At 38.1% G+C, this 25,267-nt stretch overlaps 1 protein-coding gene across 1 annotated transcript in view; it reads left to right on the top strand.

Moving 5' to 3' along the window:
- Positions 1 to 25,267, top strand: part of LOC150012378 (beta-1,3-glucosyltransferase-like) — a 102,848-nt gene that overhangs the window by 30,910 nt on the left and 46,671 nt on the right. The window contains exons 4-5 of the mRNA XM_090275166.1: positions 15,655 to 15,731; positions 16,217 to 16,328. Of these exons, the coding sequence (XP_090131292.1) occupies positions 15,655 to 15,731; positions 16,217 to 16,328 (189 nt within the window). The remainder of the gene's footprint in view (positions 1 to 15,654; positions 15,732 to 16,216; positions 16,329 to 25,267) is intronic.

The following is a 25,267-nucleotide window of genomic DNA, read 5'->3' as shown; positions in this document are numbered from 1 at the left end:
TAAAGAGCATTAATTAATAATGTGCTAATTGTGCATGTGAAACCTGGAGATAAGGAAGGAAGACTTCTGTTAACTCAGGTAGGAAAGATGAGACATTAGCTATAGGATGTTGCTTTAGAACTTGGAACTGGACTGGGAGACGAGGACAGGAACTGTCGAGTTCGCTTTTGGGGTGCCAGGTGGGAACTGGCATTTGGGGAGGCACAGTGTGTGGTGAGGGAAGCATGTGTGAGCTGTGAAATGGTGATCTTTTCAGATTGGGACAGAGGGCAAGCAAAGTTGGTGAGATGGTGGGATGTGGTGGATGCATGTGGCTCCTAAAGGCAAATCTATAGATATAAGGATACAGATTTTGAACAAGTGCTATTTTTTTCCTGAGTTTTTTCCCCTTACATGACAGACATTTTAAAGATTGACTATTTAAAGAGGTGTGTGAACAGAAAACCAAGTTGTGGGGGCTCACAGAAGCCCACAGGAATGTTCGAGTGATGACCTCTGAATTAATCAGGCACTTCAGTGCATTTCCTTTTAAATGCCTACTATTGTGCATAGCATCTGTGTATTGATTACAATTTGACTTCTCTTTTTTGAACTTAAAATAATTCCTTCTTGAGTGTACGTTTGCATGAAAAATTGTGTAATTTTTTCTTACATGAAATGGGAGCAAACAGCTCAGACTCTGGGGAGAACTCCCATAGAGTGTCCTGTGCTGATGTTGTGATGTACAGGTGGTCAGAGGGAGCATGTTCTTCCTTTGGATCATGAGGCCCAGTAAGCAGGGAGATCCTAGAATGAGATCGTTTCTACTGTAGCTTCAGAAGTGCATTAACGCTTGCCTAACATTATGGAAAACCTGTTCCCCAAAGGAGTTTCAAAATATGGTGAAATTGGAAACAGTAAAGGAGAAAAAATAAAGCATCATTGTATGTGAGGTTTTTTTAGTAGGCTCCAATTAAACAAGGATTTGCACCCCATTTTGAAGACTCTAAAGTGTGACCTTTAACCTTAGCACAGGCAAGGGTCATGCTAGGTTTGGAAATCACTTTGTGCTGGGAACATGGAAGTAAGTCATTGAAGAACGGAGTGCTGAGAGAAAGTAGGATGGAGTTTGGAATGAAGGCAGCACCTGAAAAGGGGCAGAACCACAGATAAATTATGAGTCTGTTTTAAAAGACAACCTGCAATACAGAAAAACAAATTCAGAATTGGGATAGGCTTATAAGATTTTATTTTGGAGGTTTAGGGCAGCTGTAAATTGCATTTTATGGTAGATGTTGGATTACATTTTTTTTGCTTCAGGCCAAATGGAGCCAGATGAGCTGCTTCGAAATCTTCCTGCTCTCACCACCCGCAAGATAGGTTTTGAAGAGAACAGACATTTCTAATTTTATTGCCTCTTTTGTGGTATGAACTTTATTTAAAACCTGGCGGACTCTCAACCTCACAAATAAATGACTATTTTTGCTTGTTTACAGAAAGTTTTGGAAATCATTTTCTTGGGAAGTTAGTCAGGCCTTGGCTTATTAGTTTAAAAAACCCTCATTTCCATAAAATAAGCCAAGAAAGCCAGAGCAAAGGCTTTTATAGGTTTTAGTATGAAGAAGCTTGAGAAAAATGACCTTGTGTTTCTATTTTTTTAGACAGTTTTTAATTGGCAAGGAGACAGTGGGAGGTACTTCATTAAAGGTTAGCTTTGAGAGTTGTGTCACTATCACCAGACTTTTTAGATGAAAACAATTGGATACTTAATTATTAAATGTTTGGGTTTTTTGTAGTAACGGATAGGTGTTAATGTGATAAGTAATCACATTATGTTATTTGTTATAACTGGAGACTTGATTACATTGCTACTGAATAAGAATTTATTCAACCAAAATTTCAGGCAAGATGGCAACCTAGGTAAATGCGGTACTCACCTCCTCCCACAACCACATCAGAATTACAACTAAACTCTAGAACAAACATCATTCAGAACTGCCTGAAATCTGGGTGAATGAAGTCCTGCAATTAGGGAATTAAAGAAGCCATGTTGGCACTGGTAGGAGGGGCAGATACTCAGAACAGGCTGGTCCTACAACCAGGTGTGGCAGATAAAAACTGAGAGGGATATCTTGGCTGCGGAGGTCCCTCCTGAAGAATAAGGGGTTTCCTTCCCACACCAGGCCACCAAGATCAGGGTTCCAGTGTCCAGAAGGTAAGTCCCCATAATTTCTTGCTGTAAAAACCAGCAGGGATTGTGGCTGAGTGTGACGGAGACCTTCTGGAGTCCCAGGTGGTTCCTTTTAAAGGGCCTTAGGACAAACTTACTTGGACTCATTCCCTCTGAGCTCCAGCACTGGGGCAGCAGCTTGAAGGGCACCAGGAACATACAGGGAGGAACTGAATTGTCTGGTCTCAGGGTGAGAGCTGTGGGGATAGCTTTCTCTCTTCTCCCAGATAGAAGTGCTGTCAGAGGCCATTGTTCCTTTTATCAGCCCTCCCCACACAGAGCCAGCAGGTGGGCGCCACATCTAAGACACCATCAACCTGGATCACACTGTCTTGCCCTGATGATTCCCCACCCCACTTAACCTTTGGGCCAACCCAAGCTATTTCCAGTGGCTTTTCCATATGAATGGCCTGCCTTAGTTCATGCTTCAGATTTTCCTAAAATTTCTCAATCAAGCAGCATCTAGCCTCAGTATTCTCTGTACCTCTTGCTAAATGACCCCAGGCCTGGCACTAGCAGCAGCTGGCCTTGGTTCACAGCTTGGCCTTGCCTGGGCACCTCCAAGCCCAACACAAGCAGCAGCCATCTGCAGATCGCTTTGTAGCTGATTCTGGATGGCTCTGGGCAGAATACAGGCAGTGGTAGACCTTGGCCTATGGACAGCTTTAGACCACCCAACCACCTCCATAAGGGACGCACTCAAGGGGCATACTCAGTGGGCTCCAGAGCCCTGCTGAAATAAGTTCCACTCTGTGGGGTGGGCTGATCATCCACAGTTGTTGGCAGGTTGGTGGTCAGTGGTTGCAGCTGGTCCTTGCAGCTGATAGGTCTGGCAGTAAATCACTCTCATATTTGTGCCAACAGCAATAAAGACTCCATTATAAGAGGAGGGTATATATATAGCACACGTAGGGGGGCCCTTTATAGTGTCCAGCTTGGGTGATCGGGAAGGCTGTGTCACTGGACCCTACAGGACACCTGCTACATTAGATTACTCTGCCAAGCCTGGGAGATGTAGCAGCTCTGCCTAATATATAGAAAAAAACACAGGGAGGCTGCCAAAATGAGAAGACAAAGAAACATGTTCTAAATGAAAGAACAGAACAAAACTCCACAAAAAGAACCAAACAAAATAGAGACAAGCAATCCACTAGATGCAGACTTCAAAACACTGGTTATAAGGATGTTCAATGAACTTAGACTCTCAATAGCACTTAAAAAAGGTTGAGTCAGAAATGAAGGATACACTAACTAAAATGAAAAATAATTTACAGAGAATCAATAGTAGAGTGGATGAAGCCGAGAATCAAATCAGCAATTTGGAATATAAGAAAGCAAAAAACACCCAATCAGAACAGCAAAAGGAAAAAAGAATCCAAAAAAATGGGGTTAGTGTAGGGAGCCCCTGGGACAACTTCAAGTATACCAACATTCGCATCATAGGGGTGCTGGAAGGAGAAGAGAGAGAGCAAGAAATTGAAAATCTATTTGAAAAAATAACGACAGAAGACTTCTCTAACTTGGTGAAGGAAATGGACACACAAGTCCAGAAAGCACGGAGAGTCACAGACAAGGTGAACCCAGAGAGGCCCACACCAGAACACATCATACTTAAAGTGCAAAAGCTTAAAGACAAAGAGAAAATCTTAAAAGGAGCAAGAGAAAAGCAGTTATTTAGCTACAAGGGAGCTCCATAAGATTGTCAGCTGATTTCTCAACAGAAATTTTGTAGGCCAGAAGGGATTGGCAAGAAATATTCAGTGATGAAAAGCAAGGACCTACAACCAAGATTACTAAAGGAGTTTATCACCACCAAACCACTATTCTATGAAATGTTAAAGTGACTTCTTTAAGGAAAATAAAAAAATATTAAAAATATGAACAATAAAATGGTAATAAATACATATGTATTTAACAATTGAGTTAAAAAACAAAGTAAACAAGCAGAACAGAAACAGACTCACAGATACAGAGAACATTTTGACGATTGCCAGATGGGAGGGAGGTTGGAAATTTGGGTGAAAAAAGTGAAGGAATTAAGAGGTACAAATTGGGTAGTTACAGAATAGTTATGGGAATGCAAAATACTGGAAAGGGAATATAGTCAATAATATTCTAATAACTATGTATGGTGCCAGATGGGTGTGAGATGTATTGGGATAATCAGTAAGTTATGTAATATCTAATCACTGGGGTGTACACCTGAAACTAACATAACAATATATGTCAACTGTAATTTTAAAAAATAGGATAAATTACTCTTCTTCTAAAGAAAAGGAAAGAAAGAAAAATACTGCCATTGGTGGAGATGGATATGGGCGGAATAATAGGGTGAGGTGAGCAAGTTGAGAAATTATTTGAAAGTGAGGAGATACTGTTTATATAGCATGCATGTGGGCTTTGGAATTTGAAGATCCAATTTCATAACCTGGTATTGCTTCCTTGCTATGTAGCCTTTGGCAAACCACTTTACCTATCTGAGCTTGTTTTCTAGAAAATGAGCAACAATTTGCTCTGACATTTTCTTTTCATTTTTTTCCTTTTCTTTCCTTCCCTTGCTCCCCCCAACCCTGCCCACCGCCTCTCCCACAGTCAATCCCCACCCCGTTGTCCATGTCCATGGGTCATTTATACATGTTCTTTGACTAGATCCTTCCCCTTCTTACCCTGCTTCTCTCCCTCCTCCCTCCCCCCTTTGTCACTGTTAGTCTGCTCCTTGACTACATGCCTCTGGTTCAGTTTTGCTCATTTGTTTCTGTTGTTCATTAGTTTCTTGTATTAGGTGATATCATATGGTATTTGTCTTTCTTGCCTGGCTTATTTTGCTAAGCATAATTCTCTAGTTCCATCCATGTTGTTGCAAATGGTAGGAGTTCTTTCTTTTTTTCTGCTACATAGTACTCCATTGCATAAATGTACCACAATCATTTTCTTATGACCTATTTTCTCATTGTGTCTCATAGAATAAAGCATGCCATGAAGTAGAGGCATTTTCTTTGCCTTTTTATAGTGAATACCCCACCCAACTATGGCACCTTCCAGTCCAGATCAACTGGTATTGATTTGACATTTAATTGAATCCTGGTTAAATATTGTGAGTGTATGTAGCATTTTCTATAATTCTATTATGGTTTCTCCTTTCCCATCTCAGCTTTTATATGAGCAGGGGACAGGACTGAGGTCAAACACTTGTAATTTGTATTCTGGTGCCTGTTCTGAGTCAAGTATTATAAACTTATTTCTTATTGGCTCTTTGACAGTTAAACCTTCTCACTTGATAAGTTAATATATATAATCAGTAGATGTAATGCATTTTCCACTTTGACACCTCTTAAAATAATTTAAAAAGCACTTGTGATTCCTTGAAAAGGTAGTAAGTTATTGTCTTTTATCTTGCATTTTCTTACATATTACATGTTTATTGAGTACTAGCAATGTGCCAAACCCTGTAGATATTATAAAATTATTTACTTCAATTTTAGTTTTTGAAGAAACCTGGGCTCTGGTTCCATTTAATTGTAGGTTAGGATACTATGTAGGGACAATAGTTTATATTCTTTCTATACTCCTATTTTAATTTCAACTCAATAATAAAAATTGCCACAATTTATTTCTAAGCCCTCATCACAACCTTGGGAGTAAGTTTAATTGTCTCTACTTTAACAGATGAGAAATCTGTCTTTTAAATACGGCAAAATAAATTTAATTGTCCATTATAGAGCTGCTAAATAAATCTATGATTAATGCAATTCTATAAAAAAAGAATTTATTCATCCATTTATGTAATAAATCTTTATTGGTATTTACTTTATGCAAAGGCCTGGTCAGGGTGCCCCAATGAGACCAAGTCCACTTCCAAGGGCAGAGGGTGTTGCTTGGCAATAATTAATTCCTCATACCATGCGGAAGGCTGTGTCATGAACGTTTGTCTCTTTTTAGCTGCCTAGCATTTGAACCCTGTGTCCATACTATACAGAACTCTACCTCATGTGATTGTGGTGGGAGCTGGGCCATGGCCCACTAAGAACAGAGGCAGGCGCTGGTCTCCCTTAGCTCAGGGGGGGTGCCTGTGATTGTGTGTGGCCACTTGGATATTGCCATGCAGGATTCTGCGTCTGGAGCCAGGGACCCAAAGAGGCCAGTTGCTTCAGAACCCACTCCTGCACTGGTGACATTGGCGTCCGATGTCTAGTATTCCATGAGGATGGTGCCTGTGGTGGGTGGTGCCCCTCAGGGTGGCCTGCTCCCAGTGGGACACTGTGGATGGTATGAGTCCTGCCTGCCCTGCATGCTGCTGTATGAAGTTATGCAAGCACAGCAAACTGAGAGCACAGGCAAGGACATGGCCAACCCTACCTGCAAGTGTCAGTGAAGGGTTTGTTAGGACATCTGAACTGAGCCTGGGAAAAGTAGTTAGAGCTTGCCAACTCCTGCCTGGGGCAACTCTGAGGGCTCCCATGCATAGAGGTGGTCAGTTACGGGTCCCCCTGGATGTTTGTGAATAGGTGAATGAAAGGAAGGTGACTGGCCATGAGCTAACATGATGAATTCACATTTGGAAAGGTGGGGTTGGAGGGGCTAGTGAGATACCGAGTAGATGGGGCCAGGACCTGTAGCGGAGACAGACTTGGAACAACAGTAGTCATCCGAGCTGACCCTTGTGGAGTATGTGTCACTGTTATCATTTTACTTGGTGTTCCTGTCAATACATTGTGCTGTGCTGTTTTCGTGTGTCAGCTCGTTTAAGTCTGTGAAGTGGTTACAGTTATTTTCTCCATTTTGCAGTGAGGAAACAGGCTTGGAGAGGTTGAGTGACTTGCCCATGGTCATATCACTAATAAGTAGTGCAACCTGGCCTATATCTCAATCTGACTGACTCCAAAGCCTCTCTGTCTGCTCTGCTGCCTCCTGACACACAGATGGGGCTTAATCACTCAGCAGATTTGTGCAGTTGATGTGTGCAAAGAATTCCATGCTGGTTAGTCAATGGTGTCCTGTTCATACCATCCCTTTCCCTGGCTTTATTTTTTAATACCATTTATCCCTGACATTGTCTTCTAGATTTATTTGCTTATAGTCTGTCCCCTTCATGAGAATGTGAGGTCCTAGGGGGCAGGGACTTGGCCTTGTGTTTTCACAGCTGTTTATTGTGTTCCTAGAACAGTGTCTGGCACATATAGTTATTCAGATAGTCAAATCAGTAATAATAATAACTATCTCATGCATAGCATGTGCCAAGTTGAGGCGTGTAGTAACTCACTTGATCCCCAGGACCATGGTTATCTCCATATTAGATAGAAGAAAACAGAGGTGCAGACAGGTCAAGCAGCTTGATCAAGGTTACACAGCCCAGATAGATGGTCCAAGGATTCCCATGCAAGTACTTTGGCTCCAGAGGTTAGGTTGTTAGATGCTAAGCTTTACTGCCTCTCATGAGTGAATGAATGATTAGTGAAAATGTTTATATGAGCTATAAAAATGTACTTAGTAATGCATCTCAAAGTAAATGCTTAATAAAAATAAATTTTATAAATAATGAGGTAATATTTTTCTCTTGTTAAGAAAGCACAGTTAATGATTAAGACAGGTATCTGGAAAAATCTTTTTTTAAAAAATAGGCTTAGATTCCTGGAAGATACATTATTATAGCATCATATTTCAACTACTTGTCCATAAATAATACTGTGTTTTTAAAGGTTAGTAAATCTGTCTGATATGTGTTTCAAACAGCATGTTATATACATCTCTGTTATTATCCTCATAAGATATACCTACGTCTTGCAGAAGAAATTACAAGTAAATAGATGTTAATTTTAATCACAATTTATTTGTTGGTCTAAAAGCTCAGTTCAATGCCTAAGAACTATAAAACAGTTGGAATTTGGAAATACAGTTGAACTGGAATCAGTCTTTAAATGGGTTCAGCCTTTTAGAGACTTTGCCTAATACTAAACAAATGTATGGACTTCTAGTTTAGTACTTGTTCTGAATAGTGAGACTGAATTAGACTATAAACTCATATACTGCTAGGCTTATATTTTAAATCAAGGGATGGACAGGTTGCAAATATTGGAAAACTGTCTTTGGACAGAGGAAAAAGCCAGCAGCATGGGGTTAAATGAGCTGAATTCTTTCCAGACAGAGTCAGGAAACTAAAGTGGTTCAAAACCAAATTTGCCTTAAATATAATGAAAGTAAATTGTGTGTTTTAAATGTTAATCTGTTTCATCCATGTTCAAATGTTGGCTTTTTTATTTATACTATTAATATTCCTAACTATAAATTTTTCATGATTTTCCTTCCATATGTAGAATAATGGGATTTCTTTATTCCCAGAGCGTTTTTAGACTGCTCAGCTCTGCAGTCAAACCTCATTCCCTAATGAAGATGATGAACATGTGCAACAGCCATGTGATGAGTGAGGTGTTCGTTTTGAACTTGCTTGTTTTCAAATATTATTAGCATATTTAAATGTGAATATATATGCCTTGATAATAACTATGTTCAAAGGAAGTATAGACTGGAAGTCTAGTGGGCTTTCTGAGACTAAAGTGCTCATTAGGACACCGGTAGATGCTGAGGATGGAAATAAAGGTTGACTTTGGTTCAACGAGACATAGAGACAGGTGGCATAAAAAGTTTAAGTCATTGTGATCAAGTTTTTAAATTTTCTTTTCCTTTTCTGCCATTTCCCCATTTTTGATCATTTGCATTTTTAAATATTTTATTTTACTTTTTTAATCCTCACCCGAGGACATGTTTCCATTGATTTTGGGGGGGGGGGGTTGGGGGGGAGAGAGAGAGAGATCAAAATGAGAGAGAAGCATCTATCAGTAGCCTCTCATACATGCCCCAATGGGGGATTGAACCCGCAACCTAGGTATGTACCCTGACCTGAAATCGAACTGGCAACCATTCAGTGCACAGGACGATGCTCCAACCAACTGAGCCACATGGCCAGGGCTATCATTTGTATTTTTAGCCCTTTATGCTTGCCTCTGCTGTGGCATCATCTCCTTAGTGACAGGACTGTGTCTTGCTTTTAGGTTTGAAGAAGCATGGTTTGGTAAATAGGCATGGCTTACAATGACGGTAGACAGGGCTGCATGCATGAGTGTTTCTACTTTAGCTGTTATTCCAAATGTCTCTTTTGATGTAATACTTTCTTATTTTCCCTTTGATTTTTCATTTGAAAACTGCTTCTCAGTGATTCATCGAATTATATATTTAAAAACATGTTTTGCATCTAAAGTGCCTTAGGCTAGTGACATGGCACCTTAAGGCGGTATAAACTCCAGGGTGGTGTTAGACGGACAGAGAGAATAGAAATTATAATAATTCCAAGTGGTAAGACCTGAGATAAGACCATTTGATGGAAAATTTTACTTTGATCTTTTAAGCTACTTTATCTAAGAAGTGCTAATACACATAAGGGTATGTGTATCTGTTTGGGTCTTTTGTATTCACACACAGAATATATACATACATACCTATGCATATATACATATACATACACACACACACATAAAGAGTAAAGACTCTTGGAGCTTTTTGAGTATTAGTAGATGAAAGTTTATTTGTAATGTGACCTTGTCTTAATGAAGAATTTGTCAAGACCAGATTTCTGAGTGTCAGGGTAGAGCTTTATATTTTTGAGTCAAAGGTATTTACATGCCGGTGGAGGTAGATATTGACACAGCATACCGGTTTTTGAAGTGTTTCTATTTGCAGGTTTATGGGTACTGAAAGCTTGATTGCCATTTTTGTGTTCACCAACTGAAGCAAATATGAAATCCAGGCATATGATTTAGTGCACAAAAAAGTAATAGAGATAGAAATAATTACTGCCCTGGCTGGTGTGGTCTGCAAACCAAAGGGTTTGCCAATTCGATTCCCAGTCAGGGCACATGCCTGGGTTGAGGGCCAGGTCCCCAGCTGGGGGCGTGTGAGAGGCAACGAATCAATGTTTCTCTCCCTGTCTTTCTCCTTCCCTTCCCCTCTTTCTAAAAATAAATAAATAAAATGTTAAAAAAGAAAAAGGAAAGAAATAATTACAATCCACCAGTTAGCTATAGAGTTTTAGTCTAGAATTTAATTTCTCCTTTGTGCTGACTAAACCTTTGCCTGCTGCACTTTTATTGTGACAAAAGTTGTGTATGAGCCTGACTTGGCATGTCTGCAGGAAAGTGTGAGACAGACTTTCTGCTGACATGAGTTGTCTAGGTGCAATATCTGGTGACATCACATATACAGGGCGGGGCCAAAGTTGGTTTACAGTTGTTTGTATGGAAAAAATATGATATTCAATAAATAGTAATACAAGAATAAACTCTGGGTGTCATGTACTCACAAATGCAAACCTACCTTTGCCCACCCTGTATTCCCTATAACTAGGAAGGACACTTCTTGTGTGGGAGAAAAATTTTGAAAAGTTCCTTGAGACATTTTAAAACTAAGATATGTTTTAACTACATTAAAGGGTTTTTAAAGTATGCATGTAATAACTTTTGTCATCTTGACATGAATATCTTAATTTTTCTGGTTCCTTTGTGGTCTCGCTTCATATATGAATTTGTTTTATATAATTGGAATCATGTGTTTTCCCACCTAACATAAAGATGCTTCCATTGTTATAAAGTCTTTTTTTAAACTATATTTTATGATTATTCTATTACAGTTGGCATTTTAATTTTTATGTGTTCTGGTGTGGTCCCCTCTGGGTCCAACTTGTTTGGGACTCTCTGTTCTTCCTGGACTTGTATGTCTATTTCCTTCACCAAATTAGGGAAGGTTTTTTTCATTATTTTTTCAAATAAGTTTTCAATTTCTTGCTCTTCCTCTTCTCTTTCTGGCATTCCTATGATTCAGATGTTGGCACTTTTGAAGATGTCCCAGAGTCTCATCATTTTTTTGAATTCTTGTTTCTCCTTTCTATTCTGATTGAATGTTTTATTTCTTCCCTATGTTCCAAATCGTTGATTTGAATCCTGGCTTCCTTCCCTTCACTGTTGGTTCCCTGTGGATTTTTATTTATTTAACTTAATGTAAACTTCACTTCTTCCCTTACATTTCTGCCATACTTAATGAGTTCTCTGAGCCTCCTGATCATCAATGTTTTGAACTCTTCATCTGATAGGTTGGCTATCTGTTTCGTTTAGTTCTTTCTCTGGGTTTTTTTCCTGTTCTTTCATTTGGGCCATACTTCTTTGTCTCCTTAATTTGGCAAACCCCCCTCCCCCATGTTTGTTTCTGTGTATTAAGTGGAGCCGCTTTAATTACCTATCTTAGTGCACCTGTTAAGTTGTATGGGGTGGAGCCTTAGGTATCCTACACAACCCACTTCACTCCTCTGTGTGAGGGGAAGGGTTGGAGGAGACAGTACCGCTGCCTGGCTTCTGAAGGTTTGCCCGGCACTCATCCCGTTTCCAGTCACTTCACCCAGGGCCTGTATTGCGACTGGTGCCCTTCCAGCTGTTACCCTGTTGGTGATTCCCAGAGTGGGTGGGTTTGCCTGTGTTCTGAGTCCGTGTGGGCCCTTTAAATGGAATCTCCTGAGAAATTAGCAGTTTCTTCTGCTGCCCCATCCCCCACTGGTTTTTACAGCCACAAGTTAAAAGACCTTTATCTTCCTGGTGCTGGAACTCTGGGCTGTGTGGTCTGGCCTGGGCTGGGATCACTCGCTCCCAAGGCATCCCTCCTGATTTTTATCCACCACATGTGAATGTGGGACCACCTGTTCTGCTGCCACCTCTCCATGCCACATTGCATTCTCTCTACCCCAACTCCATGTCTCCACCCCTCCTACCTCTCTGGATGAATATGGCTTCTTGAAATCCTTGGTTGTCAGACTTCCATACCATTTGATATTCTGGCAGTTATGGGTGTTTTTGTTTTGAGGTTAGTTGTAATTCTTGATGTTACACAAGGAGGTAAAGTGTTTCTACCTATGCCTCCATCTTTACTGGACGTCTAAAATCTTCATTATTATAATTTCAGTTTCCACATAATAGCTCATTTGCTACCTATTATAAAACTTTTTTTTAGTATTTGCTGTTTCTTTTCTATTTAGCTCATATTAATATGTTCACATAGTTATTTGAAACTTATGCAAATGTTAATTTATTAGGTTTCTTCACACAATATTTGTTTTTAAACAGTACCTCATGAATATATATAACATTTATACACTATTTTAAAAGACAGTGAAATTACTGATAATTTAGACTCAACAGTAGGAAAGCCCTGGATTATCATAGATCACTGTTAATTCAGCCTTTAGGTTTGTTTTTTTCTTTAACATGCTATTTTGTTAGTCTGATTTAACCGTTTTTTGTTTTTTTTTTAAAGTACAGCGTATGGAATATATTCAATAATACTGTAACAACCATGTATGGTGCCAGGTAGGCACTGAAAATATCAGTGGCATCACTCTAAATTACATAAATGTGTAGTCACAAAAACTAATGACTAATATAAAGTAATATAAAACAAATACAAAATAATATTGAATGTCAACCACAATTGGAAAAAAAAGTCTTTGCTGTCATTATTACCTTTGAAGAGGGGTTTCTGGGTTCTGAGATTTTATTTGCCCAGTGGTCACCATCATATAGTCTACCAGGAGCAAACCTCAGTCATCCATCTCATCAATATCTAGTGTACAGGACTATGGAGAGGGGTGATCAGTTCAGCAGTATTAGAGACTTAGTAAGCCATATCTAGGGTGTGCCAGATTTTGTTGAAAAAAATGACTCTGCAAATTCAACAAACAATAAGAATGAAAATTATAAAAATAGAACTTTATTAACATGTAGAAAGAGGTGGCTTAGCATTCAGTCTCATAGAAAATGTTCAACAAAGAATAATACATTTTTAAAGAAGTTACAAGACAAAGGAGAAGTACCTTGAGCTTTTTTAATTTATTTTTTTCAATTACAGTTGAAATTCAGTGTTATTTTATATTAGTTCCAGGTATGCAGTGTAGTGCCTGGACATTCATACAACCCACTAAGTGACTACCGCATAAGTCCAGCACTCACCAGAAACCATCACAGCCATCACGACATTATTGACTATATTTCCCATACTTTTTTAAAGTGTATTTTATTGATCATGCAGTTACAGTTGTCCCAATTTCTTTTCCCTTTGCCCTCTCTCCCAGAACCCCCACTTCCCTCCAGCAGTCCCAGCCCCCTTAGTTCCTGTTCATGGATCATGCATATAAGTTCTTTGGCTTTACCCTTTCCTGTACTATTCTTAACATCTTCCTATTTTGTACCTCCAATTATGCTTCCTAATCCTTGCACCATTTCCCCATTACTCCCTCTTCCCCCTCTCAGCTGATAACCCTCCAAATGATCCTCATACCTGTGATTCTGTTCCTATTCTGGTTGTTTGCTTAGACTGTTTTGTTTTTATTTTTTAGATTCTGTTGTTGATAGTTGTGAGTTTGTTGTCATTTTAAAGTTTATAGTTTTGATCTTCTTTTTCTTAAAGAAGTCCCTTTAACATTTTATATAGTAAGGGCTTGGTGATGATGAACTCCTTTAGCTTTACTTGTCTGGGAAGCACTTTATCTGCCCTTCCATTCTAAATGATAGCTTTGCTGGATAGAGTAATCTTGGTTGTAGGTCCTTGCTTTTTATCACCTTGAATCCTTCTTGCCAGTCCCTTCTTGCCTGCAAAATTTCTTTTGAGAAATCAGCTGATAGGCTTATAGACACCCCTTTGTAGGTAACTCTCTTCTTTTCTCTTGCTGCTTTTAAGATTCTCTTTATCTTTAACCTTTGGCATTTTAATGATGATGTGTCTTGGTGTGGTCCTCCTTGTGTCTAGCTTGTTTGGGACTCTCTGTTATTCCTGGACTTGTATGTCTATTTCCTTCACCAAATTTGGGAAGTTTTCCCTCATTATTTTCTCACATAAGCTTTTCATTTCTTGCTCTTCCTCTTCGCCTTCTGGCACCCCTATGATTCTGATGTTGGTATGTTTAAAGTTGTCCCAGAGGTTCCTAAGCCTCTCCTTGTTTTTTTCAGTTCTTGTTTCCTCCTTCTGTACTGGTTGACTATTTATTTCTTTCTTTCTTATGTTCCAAGTCATTGATTTGAACCCTGGTTTCCTTCCTTTCACCACTCGTTTCACGTGGATTTTCGTTCGTTTCACTTAGCATAGCCTTAATTTCTTCCCTTATGATTTAACCTTTGACTACCGGTTTTGCATTTCATATTTGTACATGGAAGGTAAAATAAATGGTACGTAACATAAAGAAATGAGGCTTATTTGATATTTAATTCCAAAGATTTATATTAAAACCACTGTCTTCTTAAATACTAAACTTAAATGAACTTACCACTGATATGGAATATTACTGCACTACATTAGTACAGTGATATTTTAAATATTTAGATATTTATTTTGTCTTTACCAGTTATCAGGAAATAGGATAAAAATACAGAATATACTGAAGTTTGTTGGGGGAGGTGTTTAAGCATATTAGATATCTGATTTTTGGCTTGTAATAACTTGAAATATAATGAATAGTGCTTTACTTCAAAGCTAACATTCATAGCCTTAAAAGTATTCATCTTTCTTTGTGTATATGTGTACATGTTTATTTAACCATAGTTGTATCTCATTTCTGAATTTTAGTTCCTCCTATGTTTATAAATTTTGAAATTCAATCATTATGCTATTATTATTATTGTTTGAATACTTAAGGAATATATATACAATATTTATATCCCAAACTCTTTGTTTCCATGGCGTTTTGAGGTTTTTAGGGCCTTTTTAAAAAGTTATTTTCATGTGAGGTAAACTGGATATTATATCCTTTTTTTTAGCATAAGTGTTTTATTTTTCATGTGCTACCTGTGGTGTATATATAATAAAAGCTATTTTTTAAAAAGTGGATTTGGGGCTCATTTATCTCTCTAGGTTACCTTTATTTTTAAAAATGATTATATTTGTTTATTTTTAGAGAGAGGGGAAGGCAGGGAGAAAAAGGGGGAGAGAAACATCAATCAGTTATACCAGCAAACCTTCGGTTTGTGGGGTCATGCTCAAACCACTGAGCCACACCAGCCAGGGCACAATAAAAACTATTTTGATGCCTCTTAGTGTTCTCTGATTACTTCCTCTGGACTCTTCTCTTCCAGTCACCTTTGCAAATATGAAAATATCAGGTCAGCTCTGGGTGTCACTGAAGACCCTTCATGGAGGTATTCAGCACTGTTTGGTGTCTGGGTGGTAGAGAGGGTGTGTTGTATTCAGCCCAACTCTTTTATTTCTATTAGCTCCAGAAGAGAAGAAAAATGAGAATAGTGCAAAGAGTAAAATGTCAGGTCTCTAAAAATTTCTTTGTTTTAAAATTTAGTCTTTTTTAAAAAAGAATTGGAGTGATCATATTATAGTTTTACTTATTTCTCTTCCTTGATTTATTTCTTTAGGAACTTCCCAGAGTCCTTCTGCTTCACGAGCTGTCTGAGCAGGAAGGTGCATGGACCATACTTCCATTGTTACCTCAGTATGTATCCCTGGAATTGTGTACATTCCTGGACACTTGTAAACTCCCTAGTTTTCATATCAAGATGGTGTGTTTTTTTCTCAGAGCCAGTAACTGAAATAAATTTGAACTCCCATTCTTATGACTACTACATTAACCGGATTTCTTGATGATTGATTTCTAACCATCAATGGCTTTTAGTTTTAAATGTTTCTTTCTTAAAAGATAAAATATTTACATATTTGATATTTATATTTGAAAATAATTTGTTTTCTGAACTGATGTTGTTATAGAGAGAATTAACTTTAAGAAGTCTAGCTGTTGTATAAACCAGTAGTGTCTGGCTTTCCTATAAGCTGAAATTATATGTTAAAGAAAAATATAAAGAAAATTTAGATATCTTGCCATTTTATATGTCCTTCATCCATTTTCTGCCTCTCAGTTTTAAACCTTATTAAAAACTCCCTTTATAGAGGTGAATACTATAGCCTATTTCATTTTGTCAGCTTTTCTGTAACATTTAGCAGAAATTCATCATGGATTTTCTTCTGTGAAGAAGAGACAAGAATACAAGTTCCAGAACTCTTAGAAACACTCAGAAGATATGACCCCTCAAAGGTGAATTTAGTTTCAATACTAGTTTTTATCTTTTGGAGATAATGCTTAAAAGCAGATTTTAACTGAGAGGTGTTTAAACCTAATAAAATACTTAATTTAAAATGAAAAAGAATGGAATGATAGTTGAATATCTGGAAGCAATGGTTAAATAATTTTCTTTAAGTTGGTTAGCTTTCAGAGGGCTGGAACGTACAATGAGCTGTTTTTCTAAGTATATTTTATTGATTATGCTGTTACAGTTGTCCCAATTTTTCCTTCTTTGTCCCCCTCAGCTGTGTATCCCCGTCCCCTCAAGCAATCCACCCTCTTAGTTCATGTCCATGGGTCATGTGTGTAAGTTCTTTGGCTTCTTCCTTTCCTGTACTATTCTTAACAGCCCGCTGTCTATTTTGTTCCTGCCAATTATGCTTCTTGATCTTTGCACCATTTTCTCCATTCTATTCTTTCCCTCTCCCAGCTGATAACCCTCCAAATGATCTCCATGCCTATGGTTCTGTTCCTGTTCTGCTTGTTTGCTTAGTTTGTTTTTGTTTTTTAGATTCAGTTGATATTGTGAGTTTGTTGTTATTTTAATGTTCATAGTTTTGATCTTCTTTATCTTAAAGAAGTCCCTTTAACATTTCGTATAATAATGACTTGGTGATAATGAATTCCTTTGGCTTTACCTTGTCTGGGAAGCTCTTTATCTGCAGTTCCATTCTAAATGAAAGCTTTGCTGGATAGAGTAATCAAGGTTGTAGGTCCTTGCTTTTCATCATTTTGAATCCTTCTTGCCAGCCCCTTCTTGCCTGCAAAGTTTCTTTTGAGAAATCAGCTGATAGTCTTATGGGAACTCCTTTGTAATTCTCTTCTTTTCTCTTGCTGCTTTTAAGATTCTCTCTTTATCTTTAACATTTGGCATTTTAATTATGATTTGTCTTTGTGTGGTCCTCTTTAGGTCTAGCTTGTTTGGGACTCTCTATGCTTCCTGGACTTGTATGTCTATTTCCTTTGCCAAATTAGGGAATTTTCCTTTTATTATATTTTTCAAAGAAGTTTTCAATTTCTTGCTCTTCCTCTTCTCTTCTGGCATTTAACCCTTTGAGTGCCATGTGTAATTGCTAAAATTTGTGTGAGAAATACCAGGCTGTTTTGCTGAGAAATGCAGAGTTTATGAAAAATGTCTATAAAAACATTATTATTCATAATAATTTGCTGAAAATTTCTTGACATATAGTAAATACACTCTTCTTTTGTAAGCAGTGTTCTTCGATGCAATTTAGCAAAAAAATTTATTGCATTAAAATTATTTTATTATAACAATTATTTTAGAAAAAATAGATTCTTTCCTTCAGTATGGCATTTGAAGTATAATATATGGCATAATATAAAACCTGTGATTATAATTTGAAAAAACACATAGCAACGTGGATAACAAGCAAGAAGTATGCCAAATATTGCATAAATTTTTGAAAAAAAAAAAAACTTTATAATGTACAAAAAAAGGAACACAATAGGCATTCACACTAGAGACATATATATCAATAGATATCAACGGTGAAAAACAGTTTATAAACAAAAAATGAAGTGCAAAAACAATAAAATAATAGTAAAATGTTTATATATTAACATTTGTGGCTATTGACACATCTTTTTCTTTTTTTACTGTTATATATTTATTTTTATTTTTTTTTATTTTTGGTTTTTCAATTTATTGACACATCTTTGATGCAGCCCTTTGTCACATCTCACGTACTGTTCACTATCTGATTTTTCTTTCTGGTGTTGAGCATTCCTTACATAATCTTAGCTTTCTTTCTGGAAGCATCTTTACGCCATATATGTGAGAGGGACCTGGTGGATTTTCTTCATTGCTGGATTTGTTAACAGAGTCTCTAACCTTATGCCATTCTCTGGCAAGCTCTTCTATTACGGAGGTATTGAAGTTCAATCGAGACATTGGTTTGCTCCCACCTAAAAAATTTTCCTTGTAAAGAATATATGCATTCAGCAGCATTCTTGATAATACATTGAACATAGCCTTATTCCAATACTTTAGTGTTCTTCTTTCATGCAAATACATGTAAAGCAGCATATCAGACATGTCTATGCCTCCCATGTATCAGTTGTATTCCAATATGGTATCTGGCTTGGAAATTGGTGTCATATTTCTTTTTGATGCTGTGTTTGACATTTTTGGACCCGAATAAGAGCTAAGGAGCAATATCTGCTTTCTTTGAGATTTGTTTTCCCTAAACCCACACAGTAACAGGAAGGCATTTCTAAAAAATCTTACCTCTCCCACACTGAACTTTTGTAGAATCTGGTGAGGGAGAAATTTTCAATTCCTACAAAGTGTTCCTGTAATGTATGTCCTTACTGAGTAGAAGTACTTAGCCAGGGGAATCGAACTAAAAAAATTATCGCAAAAGATGTGGTAACCTTTATTCGTATAATTTCCTATGGTAAGCAATTTATTTACTACAATGTAGGCCAAACCATGTTTCTTCACATCATCTTTGTCTGTATTGCTTTCTGCTCCAAGGTAGGCATAGAATACAGGACAGTAATTTGAGACTGCATCACACATCATCCAAAATTTTACTCCCCAGCGATGATGGTGTTTGTTTGGCAAGTACTGCAATTATCTGCTGTGACTTTGGTACCAACCAAACTCTCATCAATGCTTAATTGTTGGTGGGGAGTATAGTAAAGCCAGAAGATAAAATTGGCGTTACCAACTATTGGCTGAAATTTAGCACATGGGTCATAAGATGGATCATTAGGAGTGGAGATTTTGGAATTGTCTGCAAAATGAAAAAACCTCAGCAATAACTGAAATCAGTTATGAGAAAACATGTGCCAGAACCAAGAAGTTGACAAAGATTGTTTTTTCGACCAGTAGCTGTACATGCTTGGTTTAGTAATTATGGCCGTGTTCAATATACAGGCTATACAAGCTTTTATTTCTGTAACTGTTGTTGGTTTCCAGGAACTCACTCTAGAATTAGGGGATAAGGTTTTGTGTGACTGAAGGTGCTGTTGTGCATATCTGTTGGTTTCGATGACCATCAGCTTCAGCAGCACTTCAGTGAAGAAGAGATGAAAATAAGCAATTGGCTTAGAATCAGTTGGTGGGGCATGCTTCACACCTGGAAGCTCTGCAAACTGATGTTGAAGTTATGTTGTGTCCTGCCCATCTGCGTCCCTCTCAGCCCAACAGCTTTCATTAGCATCACTTTCAGAAGAAGATGGTTCAGTTTCATCTTCACTTATTTTATCTTCAGATGCACTGCTTTCAAGATCACTTATCACAAAATCGCTGTCACTCGATTCATCGCTGATCAATTTTAGAAATTTCTTCATGCAAAGTTTCCTTTCTCTTCATTGAGGCATTCATTTTCAGTTTTTATATAAATGTCTTTCCAATATAAAAAAGCACGGCACAAAATGAATGAATACTGGCCATAAGAATCATATAAGATCACTCCCTGGCTAAAGTTCAACTGAATCCTTTTATTCATCTACAACTCTTGAAAGTAGTCTTGCTCTCTCAGCACATAAGAATGATCCACTCTAGTATAAGAATAGCACTTCACCCAACCAAAAGTTGGTACTTTTGATACTTTTTATTCAAAACAGAAGAAAGTGCACGTTTACTGCAAACACTGTCAGGCAGTGGTTACCTCTGAATCTGCTCTGACACAGAGAGAGACTAACCTTTGTTGTCTTTACAGCCTAATAGAGGGATACCCTGAGAGCCAATGCAGCACTTCACATTTCTGCAGTAAAGAATGTTCCCCTCATTCCGAAAGGCTGACTCATTGTCAGAGGATATCAGGTCCTTATCCCTCCAAGTGTGGGGGTCAAATGTTTCAAGGATGCTCCATGATTCCACTGCTGGTGAAATGGACCTAAAATGCAGCACTTCGCATTTCCTTAGTAAACAATGTCCCCTCATCAGAAAGAATGCCTCATTGTAAGATGGTATAAGGCCCCCCACTCTATATCATGTCCATATTCAGGTTCCTATCTCTCCATATGAGGTGGTCAAATGTCTCAAGGACTCTGCATTTCTGTGGCAAGAGCAATAAACCTACTCTGCTGAGACACCAGAAGAAATGCTAAGGCTATACCATGAAGCAGTGAAAATGTCCATTACCAAAAACTTCCTTATCATGCACACTGCATACAGTTTCAATGATTGTTGCAAAGGTAAATGAAATTAAAAGGACCATTTAAAATATAAGTAAAAATTATAACAGAATTAATATGTCAGTATTTGAACAAGTGTAAAAATTCAAAATTTGGATTAACATGAGAAAAAGTTATATCAATATATAACCTGAGGTACAAAAAAAGAGAACAAAACATAAAATACAAATTATTCCTTTGTTATTTACATTTATAGCCATCAAAATAAAGAGCCGCTGGGAGCAACGCTGGCACTTTTGGGAAAATTTGTCAGTGTCGCTCACAGCGATGTTGGCCCTCAAAGGGTTAAAGTTGTCCCAGAGGTTCCTAAGCCTTTTCTTGTTTTACTGCATTCTTCTTTCTTCTTTCTATTCTGGTTAAGTGTTTATTTCTTCCTTTTGTTCCAAATCATTGATTTGAATCCTGGCTTCCTTCACTTCACTCTTGGTTTCCTGTATATTTTTCATTTCACTTTCTGTAATCTTTATTTCTTCCTTTTATTTTTTTGCCTTACTCAGTGGGTTCTCTGAACATCCTATCACCAGTGTTTTGAACTCTACATCTGATAGGTTGGCTATCTCCATTTTGTTTAGTTCTTTTTCTGGGGTTTTGTCCTGTTCTTTCATTTAGGCTGTATATCTTTGCCTCCTCAATTTGGCAGCCTCCCAGTGTTTGTTTTTTGTGTATTAGGTAAAGCCACTTTTACTGCCTCTCTTAGAAGTGTGGCCTGTGTGGCAAAGGCACCTGTAAGTTGTGTGGGGTGGAGCCTTAGGTATTTGCCAGGGCGGGGCAACCTGATTCACTGCTTTGTGGTTCTGAGTGTGGTGGGGGGCTCCAAGAGGGGACAGTGCTGCTGCCTGGCATTTGGCAATTTGTCCAGCACCTGCTCTGTTTTCAGTCACTTCACCTACTTCCCGTATGTGCAAATCTGGCAATTTTTTCCATCATTCCAACTCCCACTGGTTTTTAGAGCCAGAAATAATGGGGGTTTGTCTTCCTGGTGCTGGAACCCTGGGCTGTGCAGCCTGGGGCTGGGATCGCTCGCTCCCAGAGTATTCCTCCCAATATTTATCCACCACATGTGAGTGTGAGTCCTTCCATTCTTCTACAGCCACTGCTTCTGAGCACCACACTGCCTATCCGCCACATCTTCACAACTCCACCCCTCTGAGCCATCTGGATGAATGTGGCTTCTTTAAATCCATGGTCATTGGACTTCCGTACAGTTCAATTTTATGACGGTTCTGGTTGTTATTTGTTTTGAGATCTGGTTGTCATTCTTTCTGTCATTGTGCAAGGAGGGGAAATGTGTCTACCTATGCCTCCATCTTGAAATCACAGTAAGCTGTTTTTAAAGGAAAAGAAAAATCTACTTATATGTGCTAGCAACTTCAGAAAGTTAAAAACTATAACCCAGGCTTAAGAAATGTTAAATTGGTTATTTCTCTTTATTAACATTGAGCACATATTATTTTAGATAAGGCATACTTTTGAGTGCTGCTTTGACAGCAAGGCAGACAGACAAGGTCCTGACCACATGCATGGTTCAAGACAGCAGGGAGACAACAGAAGCAAGTCACAGGTAAAAGTGAGACAGCTTTTAATAAAGGGAAACACAGGCTGCTGTTGGAAGCACAAAACTGGCATCAGATTTAATCTGGGAGGGTCACAAGTGGAAGTGACATTTAATCTGAGTTGTGTAGGATGAGTAGTAGTTAATAGAAGTGAAAGAGTATGTTCTAAGCAGTTATATTTAAGAAGGTCTGCAGGTGAGAAGGGATGCATCTTAACGTTAGAAATTCACTGCTACTTTCATATTTTCAGATTTCATTTTGTGCGGATAGGATACACTGAGTAGGTGGTCAATAAACACTTGTAAACAACTTAGTACAGTAATCTTATGATGTCAGCTTTCCTACTGGCTCCATTCAGTGCCTCTGAAGGTTTAGAGGTCTGACTCAGAGACACGTCAAGAAAAACATCAGGCTGCTCATTCTCTTCAAGAAACCCAGGTTCACCCTGATCACGTTATAGAATTCTTTAAACTTGAAGTAAACAGAACAGGCCCTTTCTGATACCACTGGGTGCCTGCCCTACCCTTGTTCTGATGTGCACTCAGAACTGGGTCCGGTTTATGAGGACACTGGGAAGGAAAGGTGGCTTCTGACTGTTGATGTAGACACCAAAAGTTGGGCAACTGTGAACATTAGATTTCTTGGGCATGTTTGTTACTGTCATAAAACCACCAGTTTTTATATTTTTTAAATGCTTGAAGGATCCACTATAATTTCTCTTCATGCTTTTGCTTTCTGGGAAGATAGAGATATAATTGAATGAGAAAGTTGTTCCATTAAAAAAATAATCCCTTCGCCCTGGCTGGTGTGGCTCAGTGGATTGAGTGCCGGATGTGAACCAAAGGGTGGCCGGTTCCTGGTCAGGGCACGTGCCTGAGTTGCGGACCAAGTTCCCAGTTGGGGGCGAGCGTGAGGCAACCATACATTGATGTTTCTTTCCCTCTCTTTCTCCCTCTCTTCCCCTCGCTATAAAAATAAATAAATAAAATATTTAAAAAATAATAATTTCTTCAAAGGAGAGAAGAATTATGGCTATGTCTCAGATGATGCTAACCAGCACCTACCTTTTGCCATGCTTTATGGAAAACATTTGTTAGGCTTTTATGTTTCCTTTTGACTTGGGAAAAACTCCCATATCTTTTTCAGGATGTAGGAGTTTTATCTCTGCCTAGTGTTCATTTCACCTGGAGATTATTTTCCCATTATCCATAGTTCTAATTCTGTTCAGAGATGGTGACTCACTGTGCTTTTTAACGAAAATTGAAATAAATCCAAAAGTTCAAAGCAAGTTCATGAAAAGCAAGAACAGAGGCAAAATGAGATGGCTCCCCTCTTTTCTGAACTCTTCCACGGGGGCGAAAAGCTAGGATGCTTTATAGCTTTTGAAACTAGCTTTTGGAATAAAAAGTACATAATGTTGCAGTTAGCTCAAACCAGTAGGTTTTTACTCTGCCATTTGAAATTTTAGGGGAAAAAAGTATGAAGCAAGCCTGGCTTGAATATTGACACAAATAAACTACACAAAAATATGATGTAATATGTTAGAACAGCGTTCCCCAACCTTTTTGGCACCAGGGACCTGTTTCATGGAAGACAATTTTTCCACGGATAGGGCGGTGGGGGTAGGGGTTGGTGGTGGAGCTCAGGTGGTAATGCAAGCATTGGGGATCGGGGATCAGGATGAAGCTTCTCTCGCTTGCCTTCTGCTCACTGCTCTCCCTCACCCCTCACCGCTCACCGCTCACTGCTCACTGCTTACCTCATACTGTGTAGCCCAGTTCCTAACAGGCTGTGGACTTGTAGCAGTCCATGGCCCAGGATTTGGGGACCACCCCTGTGTTAGAGTACCAGTTATGTTGTTTGCTTCTGACAGTTTTTCCTTCAGTCTCTTCTGTCATTCTTATTAATTCAAATTTATGCTGTCATATAATGTATTAAATGGAAAAATTTAATCTTTATTAAAATAATTTTTGTTAATTGCCTTTCTAGGTGATTTTCTATAAACTTCCATATCTTGATGACGTTTTTTTTTTTTCTCACTGTATGCTTTTAATATAAGTGTGCATTTGCTGACACTTCTTAACTTTTTAATTTTTTCATAATTTTAATGGCCGTTTATAATTTTATCTTATAAATGTGCCACAATTTCCATAAGCAATTCCTATTATTGAATGTTTAAGTTGGCATTTATGTATTTAATTCTGCTTTTTAATTTTTAATGGAGGTGATACAAGGGTGCTGGGAAAAAGTAATTCTGAGGTACTAATAGAACAATGCCCAAGTTATTCTTTTACAGTTTATCTGGATTATAATTGCCTCTATTAGGAAGTCATAAAGAAAACCATTAAGAAAGTTGGGGGAGTGCCTCTTTTCACATATTCTATATTATAGTCCCTAACAAAATATTGACTAATTCTCTTATATAGTAGATAATAGTTAACCACTGCCATTAGGAGTTAAAATATAAAAACATATTCTGCATAAAAATCTGTTTGGAACAGGAGAGTATAACAGTGAAAGATTAGTGAGGAAGAGGCTAAAATATACCGAAGTACTTTTTTTTAAGTAAGCTATACTGACATGGTATGTTAAATGTGATGATTTTCATATTGGTAATTGTTTAGTAGTTTGATAAAGTGCTATATTACTGATTTTTTCATATGTTGAATTTTCTGTCTCAAGCTGAGGCCATTTGCCCTGTAATTATTCCATTTGCCCAGTGATGACTTAATATATTTATAGATAGAGTATCAAGAAGAAGATGATCAGGGGGAGGAACTGTGAACTTAAACATATAGGCTGTGTTTATGGCTTTCACACAGTCCATCTATGACCCATTGCTGAATGGACCACAACTAAGACTGGGAGATATCTGAAACACAACCATGGCAGAAGGTGGCTCTTAAGAAATAAATAGTGCTGTATCCCTCCTGCCTTTATTTTCTGATAACAAATATGGAGTGAGGTGGTGATGGTTGGGAAACAGAGAATATGTATAAAACTTTTAGAACTTAGGGTACTTGATTTAATGATATACTTTCATTTCTTTCATGGGGGTGGTGCCTTAAAACACTGTCCTGAGCTTGCTCCATTCATTTAATCAGTAACTAGTGAGCACCTAGTACATGTTAGGTGTTCTGGGATGCAGCAGTGAGCAGAGTGGGCAACAGCCCTACCCACAAGCAGGAGATA

This window comes from Furipterus horrens, unplaced genomic scaffold (assembly GCF_987537825.1).
Source record: "Furipterus horrens unplaced genomic scaffold, mFurHor1.1.pri manual_scaffold_4, whole genome shotgun sequence".
NCBI lineage: Eukaryota > Metazoa > Chordata > Mammalia > Chiroptera > Furipteridae > Furipterus > Furipterus horrens.
The sequence above is the reverse complement of the archived record's forward strand: the minus strand, read 5'-3'. Positions and strand labels throughout refer to the sequence as shown.